The sequence below is a fragment of the Nothobranchius furzeri genome, chromosome 6 (genome assembly GCF_043380555.1).
Source record: "Nothobranchius furzeri strain GRZ-AD chromosome 6, NfurGRZ-RIMD1, whole genome shotgun sequence".
NCBI classification, from domain to species: domain Eukaryota; kingdom Metazoa; phylum Chordata; class Actinopteri; order Cyprinodontiformes; family Nothobranchiidae; genus Nothobranchius; species Nothobranchius furzeri.
Genome location: NC_091746.1, coordinates 58,560,393 through 58,575,755, shown reverse-complemented (window position 1 = coordinate 58,575,755; position 15,363 = coordinate 58,560,393). Strand labels below are relative to the sequence as shown.

The following is a 15,363-nucleotide window of genomic DNA, read 5'->3' as shown; positions in this document are numbered from 1 at the left end:
TGGATGAGATCCGCCCAGAGTTCCTTAAGGCTCTGGATGTTGTAGGGTTATTTTGGCTGACGCGGCTCTGCAGTATCGCGTGGACATCGGGGGCAGTTCCACTGGATTGGCAGAGGTGAGGGAGGTGAGCAGTGCCACAATGGTGCTGAAGTTCTTAATAAAACGGCAGTAAAAGTTGCAGAAGCCCAGAAAACTCTGTAGCTGTTTTAGGCTCGTAGGAAGGGGCCAGTCAGTGACCGCCTGGACCCTCTGAGGATCCATGGTTATGCCCTGATCCGAAATCATGAAGCCCAGGAATGAGATGGTCCGCTGGTGGAAAGAGCATTTCTCGGGCTTGCAGTATAGGTTATTGTTCAGGAGCTGGGTCAGGACAGCATGAACATGGTGGAGGTGTTCGGCCTCGGACTTGGAGTAAATTAGGATGTCATCCAGGTAGGCAAACACCCACCGGCCCAGCATGTCGCGGAGGACATTGCACAACCCGAAGGGCATGATCTGGTACTCCCAATGACCGGTAGGTGTGATGAATGCGGTCTTCTACTCATCCCCAGCTTTGATGCAGACCAGATTGTAGGCGCTCCGGAGGTCCAGTTTTGTAAAGATCCGCGCCTGGGAGATGGAGTCCAGATCAGTCGTGAGGAGTGGCAGGGGATGGCGGTCCCTGATAGTGATCTTGTTTAGACCCATGGTAATCTATACAGGGATGAAGGTCACCTTCATTTTTCTTCACAAAGAAGAAGCCTGCAGCACCCGGGGAAGAGGAGGGTCGGAAGAAACCCTGCTGGAGGGCCTGGTTGATATATTCCTCTATAGCTCTGGATTCAGTGGGAGAGAGAGAGAAAAGGCGCCCACGGGGAGGACTGGTACCTGGTTGTAGCTTGATCTCCATGTCATATGGGCGGTGAGGCGGCAGTGTGGTGGCGCGTCGCTTATCGAAGACTGCGGCCAGGTCCCGATAGGGTAGTGGAAGATTGGGCGGTAGAGGACCAAGACCACCAGCTGGGCGGTCTGCCATGGGTGGAGGAGGAGAGACCATCTGGACTCCCAACCTCTCCGTTCCATCTCTCCGGTAGGCTGAACTGCGGCTCCTCCTTAGGTGGAGCGAGGGCTTGCTGCTGAAGAGCATTGATGGATGTGGATAATTGAAGGGTGAGGTTGGTCAGAGAGTTCACCTTGGTGTTGAGCCGGTCGACCAAGGCGTGAAGCTGAACAATCTCATTCTTCATTCGCTCAAACTCCGCTGGGTTAAGGGACTCAGTCATCCTGTCAGACTGGTCGGCTGGATTCAGGAGTTGAGCTTGTAGAGAGCGTGGTTTCACAGACGCGGAAGTGATAGCATCGGTGAAACGCCAGCTCACGATTTAATCTAGGAATCCCCGAGCGTTCGAGCGTCAATGAAGTGACACGGAAATGCTGGGTTTTCCAGAAGTAAGTAAGAACACTTACTGTGAGCGGATAGTTCGTAAGATGGATCGTTTGATTGGAAACTCTGATTATGGATCTGAAGAAACAATGACTGAGTGGTGAGCTGGGGAGGCGACTTCCGTATATAGTCGCAGTTAGTGACGTAGGTGTGACGTGGAGGGAATCCCCGCGAGGGGTATGCTGGGAGATGTGGTCCATGGTGGAGATCGGCTAGCTGGGAGAGGCTGGCTTGGGCACTTGGGTTCTGACAACTAAAATTTTAAACATTATCTGTGCAAAATATGACAACCACTTCAATGTAAGCTATTGGCCAGTTGTCCTAAACTAACAAAAATATCAACTAAAAAACTAAACCTTGGATCTGTCATACCCGGACATTATGAGAGAGAGAAGTACTTTAGTTTGATGTATAATGTGTGCATCTTAGGTAAAAGTTGTAGAATAAATTGATACCAGTAAATACCAACATTAATTCCAATGTTGGCTGATAATAATGGTAGGCCAATAATGTCAGACATCCATACTTCCATAACTTTAACATAATTTCTAAGCTTTCTCACACACTGACTCAGATGGTCGCATTAAAAATGTGCGTCATCAGTTCCCTCCTCGTGTTGCCCTGGGAGGTTTTGGATGTGAGTCCAGACACCGCAGGCAGTCTGTGCAACAACACAGTGTAAAAATATATCTGCTTTGGAAAGATGATACTTTTCTTTAGACGACTGCACGAGGACACGTCGGCTCTGAACGCTTGCAACAACATGTTCAACATGCCTGAGAATATGAAAGGTGCTTTCAGATGATCCACAACAACATTGTTTAGATGTGAATTTACTTCTTTCTCTGTTTAAGACGAGGTCATTTATGATCATGCAGACATGAGTCTAAAGGACTGTGATTACGACATTTAGCCATACATTAAAGTTACAGTAAAACATTTTGTTTACCATTCAGTTATTTTTTTTTATTATTTCGCACATGGCTGTGCACACCTCCTCTGAAACAAAACGACTGACAAAAAAAAGAAACACTTCTTTCTTATTTTGTTTTATAAACTAAAATCAAGTTTCAACAAACTAATGGCGTCAGCAAACGTAATCCCTGAAGTGTACTTAGCTCTCTTTGTTAAACCCCAACTACAAATAATAACAGGGCTTCATTATGCCGTCCTAGAATTCAAAGCCACATTTAACTTGTGTTGAATACAGGAAGCTTGGTGTGTCTAACGTAGTCACAAGCTTAGATACGGATCTTGATCATGGTTAAGCTTTAGCTAAACCACAAAGCAATGCTAGCCTGAGCTAATGCTAGCTTTGTTGGACAAGAGGAAAAGAACAAAGTGGGATGTTGGGACACCGCTCACATACTGTGAATGTCCAGACCATGCTGTCATTGTTCGTTGTTGAAGGAACTCGAAGGAACCTTCATAGTTTAGCTCTGTATTAACTAACCAGCTTCTGCCTCCCAGTGGATGTTAAATCTTTTTTGAGACCCTAGAAATGGTAGCTGGACTAAAAACTCGAACATATCAGCAGTTACAAATGGTACCAGCAGGTTCTAAACCCTAAATGTAATTTTTCAGTGCCCTTATTTTTAACTTAGCTTTTCATAAGGTGCTGATTTCATGAGAGTATAGGATGAATTCATCTCACCTATCATGAAACAATATCTAACACTGGATGTTCAGCTGCTAAACTCTCCTTCAGTTTTACGTGGGAGCAAAGCAGGAAGAAACTAAGGGTAGTATCTGAAACAAGTTAATTATCTGTCTAAATGCATACATGTAATAAATAGTAATTTAATGTTATTTTCATTAGATCTTAGAGGAATAAATTAGATGTAAGAAAAACCAGATCTTAATGTAATCAAAGCCAAATTAAAGTAAGTGATTGCAGTACAGCCTGGCTGCTAACAGTGAATTTTAATTATTTTCCTTCCGCTTTTTGTGTTTTTTGTGATTATTTTTTTACTCTAAGTACAATAAATCAGAATTAATCTCTAAAATGTTAACATGAAGAACAATTTATCCTTTCTGCAAAAGTCAAATCTTCCCTGACTCCAATGGAGGACAAAATCCATTCAGTGGAGGAGTGGGTAAGTAAAGATATGAAGTTTTAAATGTTGATGATCAGCACATGTCTACAATATCAGGTAACCAACTTTCTACTTGAGAGGGGACAACATCCAAAAATAGTCCCTCACCCTGAGACTGTGGCTGAACTGGAACTGAAGTCCATCACTGGTCTATAACCTCAAGCACTATGAAATGGGTACGTACTGACTGCATGGCTGGAAATCCCCCGTCACAGACTAGACAACTGATTTAACAACTCAAGGAACTCTGATTAACTTCTGATTGTTTTATCAGCTATAATTCATCTGTGAGGTCAGGTTGTTGTTGGATTGTGGGTTTTAGTGAATGTTGTGTTCCAAAAGGCTGAAACCAATTCCGCTGCGCTGGATGACTCACACGACACCTTTCATGCAACATCAGTGTGCATTTTACACTTTATTCAATAATAAATCCACCTCAAGCTTATTTAGAATTCAATCATCTGTCACTAGTCAATGATCATTTTCTCTTCCAAATGCAGAAATTTCTACGGAAATTTTTAATCACATGATCAAAAAGAAACCAAAATATTTAAGATCAGCTATGCAGTAACATTTCAGGGTTTTGACTTTGTTCGTTAGTTAGTTTGACATCGTTTGTTTAAGTCATGAAAGTGTTTCACGTAAACATCTGAGACAAAGTGTCCTTCACACCGCTGAAATGTGACAAATGCAGGTCAAAGGGGAAGATGAGCTGGTATTTTTCCAGCATCTCTGCCACCAGATTCCATCTAATATATCAGAGTGCATGTTCTGAAGGCACACACACACACACACACACACACACACACACACACACACACACACACACACACACACACACACACACACACACACACACACACTCGCTCTCCCACAAACTTTTCAAAACGAGTAAATATTTATGTCTGCTAAAACGGGGCCTTATTGTAAAGTGCCATCATTTCTCAATGACCAATCCCTTTTGTAAATGTGTATTAGTCGTGAATAAACAGTGAGGCCTTGTCATAAAGCATGACTAGCTCAGTGGTGTAGTGGTGAAAGTGTCCATCCTGCTACTGGTAGGTTGCAGGTTCAAATACACAGTTGGGTCATACCAAAAACTTTGAAAAATGGGACCCAATGCCTCCCTGCTTGACCCTCAGCTTTAAGGGGTTGGATTGGGCGGTTAAACCACCAAATCGTTCTCAAGCGCGGCCGAGTCTGCAGCTCCCCACTTCCCCAGGGGGTGGACCAAATGCGGAGAACTTCACTTCACCGGAGTGTGACGACTAATGGAACTGTATCTTTTAACTTTTTTATCTAGATCTAGAAAGCCATCAACAATTTGGCCAACTTTAACAAACTGCTCAGAAAAAGAGTTAGGCGAGTAAGACAATAGCTGAAATCTATTATTGAACAATCACTGAGACTTTTGTCACCGTTTATCAAATACAAACAGGATTATAGATTGTAAACTCCTCGCTGAGCTCTACGTGCCTCTAATACGTCTTGTAATGAAACACCAGTTTCCATAGCATCTACAAATGTGGAAAATCACACACACACACACACACACACACACACACACACACACACACACACACACACACACACACACACACACACACACACACACACACACGCAGAAACTTCCCAGTGGTCTGACCCTGAGATGGTCTAAGGTAAAATAAAACATTATCCATATGACTTTTACATTGAAGCATCTGATGCTCTGCGTAATGATGCTCTGCGTCTGATACCAATCAATTTCAAGATGGCGCCGACTGCTATGGCTCGCCGTCTCCTTCTGTTCTCTGTTCATCGTGCTTTCTGCTTATACTTCGAGGGCCCCAGTAAACTGTGATTGATGACTCATCTGTAGCACACACTTTGGCACTTTGTCGAACCTTTTAAAACGATTCTGTTAATCAGTTCAAACAGCTTTTGTTTCTTCACACGTTTTATTATCTCTCAGCTGTGTTTGAAAATAGAAACTCCAGAGTATAATCTTCAGATGGAAGCTGCTAGTTGTAGCATCAAAGTAATAACTAATGCCAGGTTTGATAAGCAGTATGAAGGGTCTCTTGAAATTTCCTAAAATAAACACATGTCAGCTCAGCCGTCTGCAGCTCAGATTAAACACATCATGCAAGGCAGCAGCTAGAGGGAGATAGCGGGCTTTGTTTCAAGTAGGAAAACTTACGCACACCAGCATCAATTTCTAGAGGTAAATTCATGTGTTGCTTTTCAGGCAAAGTGAAAAGATGCCAGAAAAAAGGATGAACAAGACGTCTTTATTGCTGAATTTGCTGTTTGCCAGCTAGAGACGAGAGCTCTAAAAAAAGAGAAGAATTAAGAGTCCTGATGGATTTGTTGAATGATGACCAAACATCGCTGGCAGGAAGTCAAACAGAAGATTTGCTGACTGTTACTGAGCTCCTGGACTCAAGCAAACCCTTCCTAAACACAGACCCTGACGGTTTGAGGTGTTTGCTGCAGGGTGACAGACCCTCACTGGGTTTTTCATCAGAGGATGAAATCAAGGACTCACCAGAACCTGAAAGAGAAGCTTTACCTTTCCTTCCTCAGCACTGTCACAAGTTTCTTCCAACCCAGTCCGTCCCCACAGATGTGAAACAAGAATCATGTTTCCTTCTAGTGAATGATGCTGGATCACCTGAATCTTCTGGAGATGTGGCGTCTGAGGATCTAACAAAGCCTTTTCCCACCAAACACACTTCTGTCACGGGTTCATTACGTACTCAGTCTGATACTTCAGACATTGATACAATTGTAGGACCTGTGGCAGACCTTTATATTCACGAAGGAGACACACATGACTTTATCCTCAGTAGGACTGATGGTCCCAGGGAGACTGCGTGTCCTGAATACCAGCCAGGAGCAGACTCTTATCCACATGTCCTGATGTGTGATCCAGAAGTAACACAATGTCATCTTGGCTTTGGAGAGGCACAAGTTTTACAGAACGTGTCACAGATGAGTCAACACCAAGAGTTACAACCACCTGCTGCAGATGCCACATCACTTATCGACTTGATGTCGGTAAGTGATGTGAGATTGGACGATGATGTAAGCTCCAGCCCAGTGGAGCTGTGGGTGGATGCATGCCAGTGCCTGATGGGGGAGGACAAAGAAGAACAGGTGGTTTTGGATGCTGCAGATTGTTCGATGATGCAAGGACATCAAGAGTCAGGTTACAACCTGGATGAAAGCAAGGAGCTTGGCTGCTCCAGTGATGTCATTAGAGATAGGGGGCCGCCGGTAGAAAGATGGTCATCAGTGGACAGCTGAGCAAGCGCTCTCTCACACTGGACTGGGATCATTGAGGATCCATCAGAAGATATCGCAGCCGCCTTTGCAGAGATCGGAGCTGAGATTGACGCTTTGACTCAATCTCTAGATGAGTTGACTGCTAAAACGGAGCTAGAAGAGGATCTAAAGACAACGGTCCAGGAGATTATGGGAGTCCAGGATCAGCCTCTAAAGACCAAAACAGTCCCAGAGAGCTCCAGCCATTCAGACCAGTGCTGTCTTTTTTTGTGTCCTGGAGCTGCCGGGCCTGGACTTTTGAGTGTTGGACGCTCCAGGGCAATTGAATCAGTGTACGATACCACTAAAGTAGACCAGAAGCTCCCACCTATGGGTTCACTTGGGGTGGCAGTAGTCTCCTCTGGAGGACACACCGAAGATGTTTCTCTGATACGTGCTTCTTTTTATGATGGAGACTTGGAGACATTTGAAGAAGAGGTCTGCATAAACAAAGAAGACTATCCAGTCACACTCAAGATAACAGAGGACATGGACTTGATCCCTCAGACCAAGCTCTTTGATGAAGAGGTACGATCTCTCATTTTAATATACATTGTAAATGGAGATACCCTGTTCTCACATAGAAGTGAAAATGTAACACACACACACACACACACACACACACACACACACACACACACACAAACACACACTGGTGTAGAGAAGGTGGAAAGATTCAACCTTAACGCTGGAGAGAAGGGCGATCAGTTTAACATCGTTGGAAAACAAACTCTGTCGTGCATTTTGGAAACGGAGCCAAGGCACTGAGAGACATTCCCTCTCGTGTCCTTGTCCTCGTAGCCAGTCGGTCTTCCGCCTCACATGAGACCCGTTTGGACAGAAGTCATTCCCACCCTAGCCTTTATTCTGCAATATTAGATAAGTCCTTTAGCTTCCATCTCGTGCTGAAGGAATGAGAAATGCCCAAGAGGAAGAGTTCAGACAGACAGAGATGGCATTTAAAAATAGCTGACACTTGGATGATAATAGCATACATCTGTGGCTTGTCAGGGTGGAGGAGTGAGAGGAAGGCACAGCTGAGGGCTGAAACTCAACTCTTCCCTGCACTATCTCTCTTTTGCTGCCCTTAACACACTCCCTCCGACCACGTCTTGCTTTAAAAAACGAGAGATCAGGACGCTAGCAGGTTCTCGGACCAAGAAGACTGATTTTTTTATTCATTTTAAATGGCGTGAAAATCAAATCTGGACATTAAAGGTTTTATGGATTAAGGGATCAAACACAAGAGAATGGACTTTTGTAAACGTCTGCTTTGTTGATCTTCAAAAAGAGTATGTGTTGAACCAGATACTTAAAACAGTCGATCTTTAGAAAAATGAATGTTTTTAAATTTTACAGTCAGGGTTTGTGGCAATTGTGTTTTTAAACCTTTTATCTTAATCTAGATTTTAAAAAATTTAAATAGAAAATTATTTTGACACTTGTGTGTTTTCATTGGCAGACGTTCGGAGATGGAGTGTGTCCACTGACACATGATTCATCCCAGCAGAGATCAGACGAGTCTCCTACAGGCCTCTTCGGTGCATCAGACTCAGACCTGCACACAAATGAGTCGTTTCAAAATTTCCCAGACCTTCTTGAGGAACGTCAGCTGGCAAGTCCTGACTCTATTATGTGTTTAGCTCCTCTCGGCATCGACTCTTCTGGCGTCTGTCAGACAAACAGCTGTTTGAAAGGTGATCAGTCTCAAAACACCAGTGATCATGTACAACACCGCCCTCCCCACCCAGCTTCGGATGGAATTACTGACCAACCATTTCTGGAAAGTGAAGAGGAGCTCATTCAGAAAAAGCAGAAGACAATAAACACAGGAGAGGAATCTTCCCCCGATGGACTGAAGGAGCAGAACTCGGAAAAAAGCTGTTTCCTTGTGGATTTGAGTGGAGATCTAGCAAACTACCCTCCCTTCTCGACAGATTTTATTGTCGTCTCGGAGACGGACCCTGTTGCATACATCACTTTAGGTTTAAATGATCCATTCATACCCTGGGCAGCCAAACCGTTCTTCACAGAATCTGAGGAGCTCAAAATGCCTCACAAGACTACCAAGAATCCTGCTGAGAGCAAAACGCGCTCCAAAAAGGATAAACCAGGTCATCATCATATTACGCAGCCTAAAAAACAAGATTCTCATCATGTTTGTATCCAAGAATCCTGTAAACAGCAAGAAAGCCATCCCCCAACCGGAGAACATCGCATCAGTGAGCTCCACGAGGCAGGGGCTGAGGTCAAGGAGGATAAACCGGTGAATGAGACTGGTGTGGAGGTGACTGAGAAGGGGCTGAGCAAGCCACATGGCAAGAAGAAAAAGAAACATGTTGCAACAGTTAAGATTGAAGATGAGACACCAGCTGACCTGGGGGGCGGGGCCAAGCCCAAATCCACAAAAGGAAGGGTGGATATGTTTGAGGCCAAGCTCGGGACTAAAACTGGGACAGCTCAGCCAGTTGCTGCTCAGAAAAAGTCCAAGCAACCAGATGATAAAATTCCTCAAGGTGAAAAAGCTCACACAGATCATAAAGACCACTCAGCTAAAACTTTTACCGCCTCTGCAAATGACGACTCCGTCAAAAGGCGGCGCATGTCGGGGGATAAATGTGGAAAAATCGTGTGTTCTTTGGAGTCCAAACTGCCAAAAACCGGTGGTTTAATAAAAACAAAAGAAGAGTCCCAGGGAAGTGCAGCTAGAAAGAAGGCTTACAGTGAAGTGGTTAAAGAGAAAATCCCACCTAAGGAAGGTGATCAAACTCAACAAAAGCATAGTTTGTTCAGTGGGACACAAGAGTGTCTGTTTTGGTAAAATCCTGATTTTTACAGAGCCACAGGTGGTCCAGGTGATCCAGGCAGTGCCGGTGAGCGAGGACCCTCAGAGTCTGAGACTCTGCTGTCAGTTTGCTGCTGTCCACTCAGACTGCACCGTGACCTGGAGCAAAGAGGGGCTGGCCCTCATTCAGATCAAGAGAAGGTATTCACCTTTATCTGATAAGGTTGTTCAATTCTCAAATGAAATCTCACACAGGTTGTTCACACACGGCAGATTGCTGTGTGTATTATAGGAAACACCTCCAGAAAACAAAACAAGGGTCTGGCTAAATTTAGCAGCATGAGTGAAGCAAGTCTTTTCTGAAATGCTCTGTCATTTGTCCTGATGTTGTTGATGTCCTGAACTACAGGTCTGGCATGTCCTCATTGTCACAGCAACCGTTACCTTCATGTTTTAGATCAAAATGTTCCTCATGTGGTTTCAACGCCCGAACGTTAAGAAGTTGATGACCAAGAACCTTCACCAGCTTACAGCAGACCGGATAAACAAATAAAACCATAATCTAAGGTCTCAATCTCTTTTAGTTTAACACAAGTAGTTAGCGAGTTAAATACTATGAATCAAAGACATCTAAAACTATTACGTACTGACTCGTAAAATATATTGTAACTTTCATTATTTAAAAGGTGTAGTTCAATGAAAAACATATTTGTTTCATGATTATTTCTGATTAGAGTCAGTCACTCTTGGTTTTTCATGCAGGCTGAACATGAAAATAGTCTCCTGCATTCGCTTCTGACCAGAAAATAGACTCTCAATGCATTCAATCCTACTAGAGGCCACTGCAAATGTGGTGATTAAATGAGTGTTCAACACCTTTAAAGTTAAAAGATCAATATGATAAATTCACTAAATCTAGTTCTTGAGGGCTCATGTCTGATATATTCCACCTGATTTGATGGTTGAGTTGCCTCCTCCACGTGTCCTCAAGCTCTGCAGAAGCTTATTAATCCTCTATTACATCAGATCTGGTGAGTCTGAGTAAAGGAACCTAAAACCTGCCAAATGCGGCCCTCAGGGGTTAGTTAGGATAGGAAAAGATGAAATTCTTGCACTTGCGTTGCCTTCTGACACATGGACCTTTTTTGCACATTTCTTCTTGCACAGGAAACAGCACAAGTTTTATTTTTCCCCTCAGTTTGTTGCCAGCTGTATTTTTGACTCTGTAAATTTTGATGAAGTGCAGGGGATGACAGCAGGGTGTCGCTGACCATCACCAACGCGTCCCACAAGGACCTGGGCAGGTACGAGTGTCAGCTCAGCTGCTCCCAAGGTTCCGCCTCCCTGGGCTACCTGCTCACATATGAAGGTAGAAGAAAAAAATCTCACTTTCAAAAAGGCTGAACAAAAGCAAACATCCATCCATTTCTTCTTCACGTACTATGATTATGTTTTAGTTCTCAGTGAGATCGTCATTCCTGCATCTCCAAGATCCATTACATGTGAGCACAAACCAAGCAGGAATTTTGTTAGTTCATACGTTTTTGTTGGAAAAAACACAGAAGACAGTTTTATTTTATTTTTTATGTCTTCCTCTTCCAGCTCCATCTGTTGAGGTAAGCCGTGAAGAAGAGGACGCCCACTATTCAAAGCTCCACTTCAAAGAAGATTTTCTATCAGATCAATACTTTGGAGAGAACCTTCCCATCAGCATCCTCACTGAAAAGGTTCACTTTGGGGAGGGGATGCATCGGCGGGCCTTCCGGACCACGCTGAAGGAGGGTCAGGTTCCTCTGCTAGTGCCGGGTCACTCCTGTGTGCTGAAGGTGCACAACGCCATCAGCTACGGGACCAAGAACAACGATGAGCTAATCCAGAGGAACTTTAGTCTGGCTGTAGAGGTGAGGATGTCACACAGTCAGCTGATGCAAACATGATGCTGATACCTTGTTCTGACTACAAAATCAGACGTTTTTAAAAGTCTCACAGTGCTGGAGCTTTTCTTTCTGGACATGAATGCTGTCCAAGATGATGCAGGAATGATTTTTCTGTGAATTTTTATTTATTCATTGTTTTTCTTGTTTAACCAGGAAGGTCCCGATGAGATAAAAAACATAATTTTCATGGGAGTCCTAGCCAAGAGGCAGCAAATGTTACAGTTACAAATTTTTCAGTTACACAGACATGTTATGGACAAAATTACAGAAGGCAGTTACAACACAAGGAGTCCGTCTCAAGGGCTCTCAGTCTGGTTTTAATGTATTCAAGGAGATAAACTCGGTTAATTTCCAGTTTTTCTGTAGCCTGTTCCATAGCCTGCCTCCACCAATTTAAAATATTTTATTTCATAACAAGAATGAAGACACAACAGTTGTGGCTTTCCAAAATGCATAGAATAGTTTGTCTCTTCATATATGGAACACTGAGAATATTGAGTCTTTTATCCTTCATTTGTCTTTAGAATCAGAGTATGGAAATCAAACAGTGCTAATATTTTATGTTGTGTCCATATTTTATTTATTTCAATTGATTTTACTGGTACATTTCAATATTCTCCCTTAACAAAATCACATATTAATTAACTTCAGTGGTTGATTCTGACTTGAATGGTAAAGAAAAATATGGACATATAACAAATTCCAGAACTGGAAATAAAACGAGTCATTTAAGACTCACAATTTACAACATGGAAATTATTTTGTGCATTTTTGGGGATGCTATTAAGTAACATAAAAAATATTTACTTATTTTGAATGTTTGCATTTTTGCTCAGTTTTATTGGTCTTTTATAATTTCATCTCCTTTTTAATATTTGCTTATTTCTTTCATTAAACATTTAATTTACTGCAAATTGACTCATTTAAACACCCTTGAAACATTTTTTCTCTCTGAATGAGTTATTGAAATGCTACAAAATAGATGTGTAACACAGCAGCGGTTCTTGCTTGTAGGAGTGTCAGGTCCAAAACACAGCGAGGGAGTACATCAAGGCCTACACCTCGGCTGCTCGGTCTGTTGAAGCCTTTGGTGACATACCAGAGTAAGTAGGAGGTTGATAAAACTAAACATAGCAGCATGTTGATTCACTTTTACTTAAAGCTGATTTGTTTCAGGATCATTCCCATCTACTTGGTTCACCGCCCATCCAACGACATCCCCTACGCCACACTGGAAGAGGAGCTGATTGGTGATTTTGTTAAATATTCGGTGAAAGACGGTAAAGAGATCAACTTAATGAGACGGGACTCAGAGGCGGGACAGAAGTGCTGCGCTTTCCAGCACTGGGTTTACCAAAATACAGAGGGCAATCTGCTGGTCACTGACATGCAAGGTCGGATAAACAAATAAAATGATATCACTGTAAGAATTTACTCTGTAAAGCTCTGAACATCAGTGTGATTTATTCTCAGGAGTGGGCATGAAGCTAACTGATGTGGGAATAGCAACCTGCAAGAAAGGGTGAGACTTTCTTTTTACACTGATGATGTAAATGCAAACTGTTTCACACAGGGTGAAAACTTAAAGGTGCCCTAGAGTTTAAAACCGTATTTTCCTTGTTGTTGAATAAAAGCAGCTAGGGGTGTTTAATGTACCAAAAGGTCTGTGCCGTCTCCAGCCTGCTTTCCTATATAAATTTGTAATATTTTTGGCCACAGAGAAACAGTTCAGTTTGAGAAAAGCTGGTTTAACACAACATAAGCAAAGACACACACGCTTAAATTTGTTGCTAGCCTGAGCTACTGCTAACACTAGCCTGAACTACTGCTAATGTCACAACATGCAACTGCCAACGCTAGACTAAACATTGTTAACGCTACACCAAGCAGCTGCTAAAACTAGCCTGAGATACTGCTAATGCTAGCCCGAGCTACTCCTAACTTCCTTGTTAGATGAGAGGGGAAAAAAGACTGCTGGAGCACCACTTACGTTCCAGGATGTAGCCTACTGGGAGTATCCAGACTTTGTATGAAAGCTGGATAGATCCAAAACTTGTGGTCCAAACCTTGTCCTCTTACTCACTCACGGGGCAACGGTGGCACAGGAGGTGCTCGCCCCGTAATCAGAAGGTTGCAGGTTCGAGCCCCGCTCAGTCTGTCGCTGTCGTTGTGTCCTTGGGCAAGACACTTAACCCACGTTGCCTGCTGGTGGTGGTCGGAGGGACTGGTGGCGCCAGTGCTCAGCAGCCTCGCCTCTGTCAGTGCGCCCCAGGGCAGCTGTGGCTACATCGTAGCTCATCCCCACCAGTGTGTGAATGTGTGTGTGAATGGGTGAATGACTGATTGTGTTGTAAAGCGCCTTGAGGGGTTCCATGACTCTAGAAGGTACTATATCAAATACAGGCCATTTACCATTTTCACTCACTCACTCACTCGTTCACTCACTCACTCACGCGCACGCACACACACACACACACACGCACACACACACACACACACACACACACACACACACACACACACACACACACACACACACACACACAGAGAGAGAGAGAGAGAGAGAGAGAGAGAGAGAGAGAGAGAGAGAGAGAGAGCAGTTTCTAGCTTCATGCAGTTAGAGAGCCATCAGCATAAACTGGCCAATCAGCATGCAGCTCATTTAATATTCACATCCTGGCCAGGTGGACCTATTGTAGAGCTATACTTTGGAAATATGTTTGCCCATTTATCAGGGCTCCTCGGCCATTTGGGGTCACCAAAAGGTTTCCTAGGCTTTATGGAGGCTCAAAGGACAGTTTTCAATTAAAAAAGTAAATTCCTTGTAGTTGACCTTAAAGTTTAAATAGGTTGATTTTTTTCTACCTACAGGTACAAGGGATTCAAAGGAAACTGTGCCACCTCCTTCATTGACCAGTTCAAAGTTTTGCATCAGTGTAACAGCTTCTGTGAGATCCTGGGACTCAGATCCCTTCAGCCCAAAGCTAAAAAGACCTCGGCTGCTCCAAAACCTAAAGCCCAACCCTCTGCTGTTCCCAAGAAAAAGACATTTGGGCCAACGGCGAAGGGCAAGTCATGAATCTGATGATCCCGTTTTCTTCTAACTCCTTTTTGCACTCTTTGGACTGCAGAGATCATTAAAGAGGATTCGGAGAGAAGTGGCAAACATGATCGCGTTCTTTTACTTAAGATAATTACACTTGAGAGTTTGTGTCCTGTTTGCTTCATTTAGTGAAACATGTTAATATTTCATTGGTTCATCTGCTGTCATGTCTTAGAATGACTGACTGGATGCAAGACATTTTTTCTTTGCAGACAATTTCTGGTTTTTCTACTTCTGTAAATTTTTATAAATGTTAGTTTATTGTGTTCACAATCCTGTTGCTTGATTGATTGATTGATTGATTGATTGATTGATTAGTAGCTTATTAAAGAGCCTGATTTTAATGTTTTATGCAGAAAACCAAAATGTAGATAGGTTTTGTTGTCTTTTGTGAAACTCTGGATGAGTCACTTTCATATTAAGAAACTATCACAAGGACACTTTGCACACTTGAAATTGTGAACGTTCAGTTTTTGGCTTTATTTAAAGATAAATGTAAACATTTCTTGTTGTATGTTACTGACATTTGAGCCATTTCTATTTATTACATTGACTTAAAACATTCAACAGCACTAAAATGGGGATCTGCTCTGGTTTATTCTAGACCACTGGAGTGTAAACACACCATTTTATGTTTAGTTGTGAAATCTCTGAGCCAAACTGAATATTTAAGGTTTTAACTCTGTCACTCAGCCTTTTAGGATTGGTTG

The 15,363-nt window shown here is 43.0% G+C and overlaps 2 protein-coding genes across 3 annotated transcripts; both read left to right on the top strand.

Annotated features, from left to right (window-relative positions):
- The first annotated feature begins 3,628 nt into the window (after positions 1-3,628).
- On the top strand, positions 3,629-6,938 carry LOC139070334 (uncharacterized). Its single transcript, XM_070552375.1, has 2 exons — positions 3,629-3,695; positions 5,750-6,938. Exon 2 carries the CDS (start codon positions 5,863-5,865, stop codon positions 6,808-6,810), a length of 948 nt encoding a protein of 315 aa, XP_070408476.1. The 5' UTR covers positions 3,629-3,695; positions 5,750-5,862; the 3' UTR covers positions 6,811-6,938.
- Positions 6,753-15,231, top strand: alpk2 (alpha-kinase 2). Of its 2 annotated transcripts, none has more exons than XM_054744422.2 (10): positions 6,753-7,356; positions 8,291-9,587; positions 9,667-9,814; positions 10,855-10,982; positions 11,071-11,115; positions 11,216-11,514; positions 12,565-12,653; positions 12,727-12,944; positions 13,024-13,072; positions 14,422-15,231. In XM_054744422.2, the coding sequence occupies exons 1-10, from the start codon at positions 6,979-6,981 to the stop codon at positions 14,627-14,629; spliced, it is 2,859 nt and encodes a 952-aa protein (XP_054600397.2). In that variant the 5' UTR covers positions 6,753-6,978; the 3' UTR covers positions 14,630-15,231. The 2 variants fall into 2 exon arrangements, with proteins under 2 accessions (XP_054600397.2, XP_070408473.1); XM_070552372.1 differs by lacking the exon at positions 6,753-7,356 and adding an exon at positions 7,978-8,120.
- The last annotated feature ends 132 nt before the right edge of the window (positions 15,232-15,363 follow it).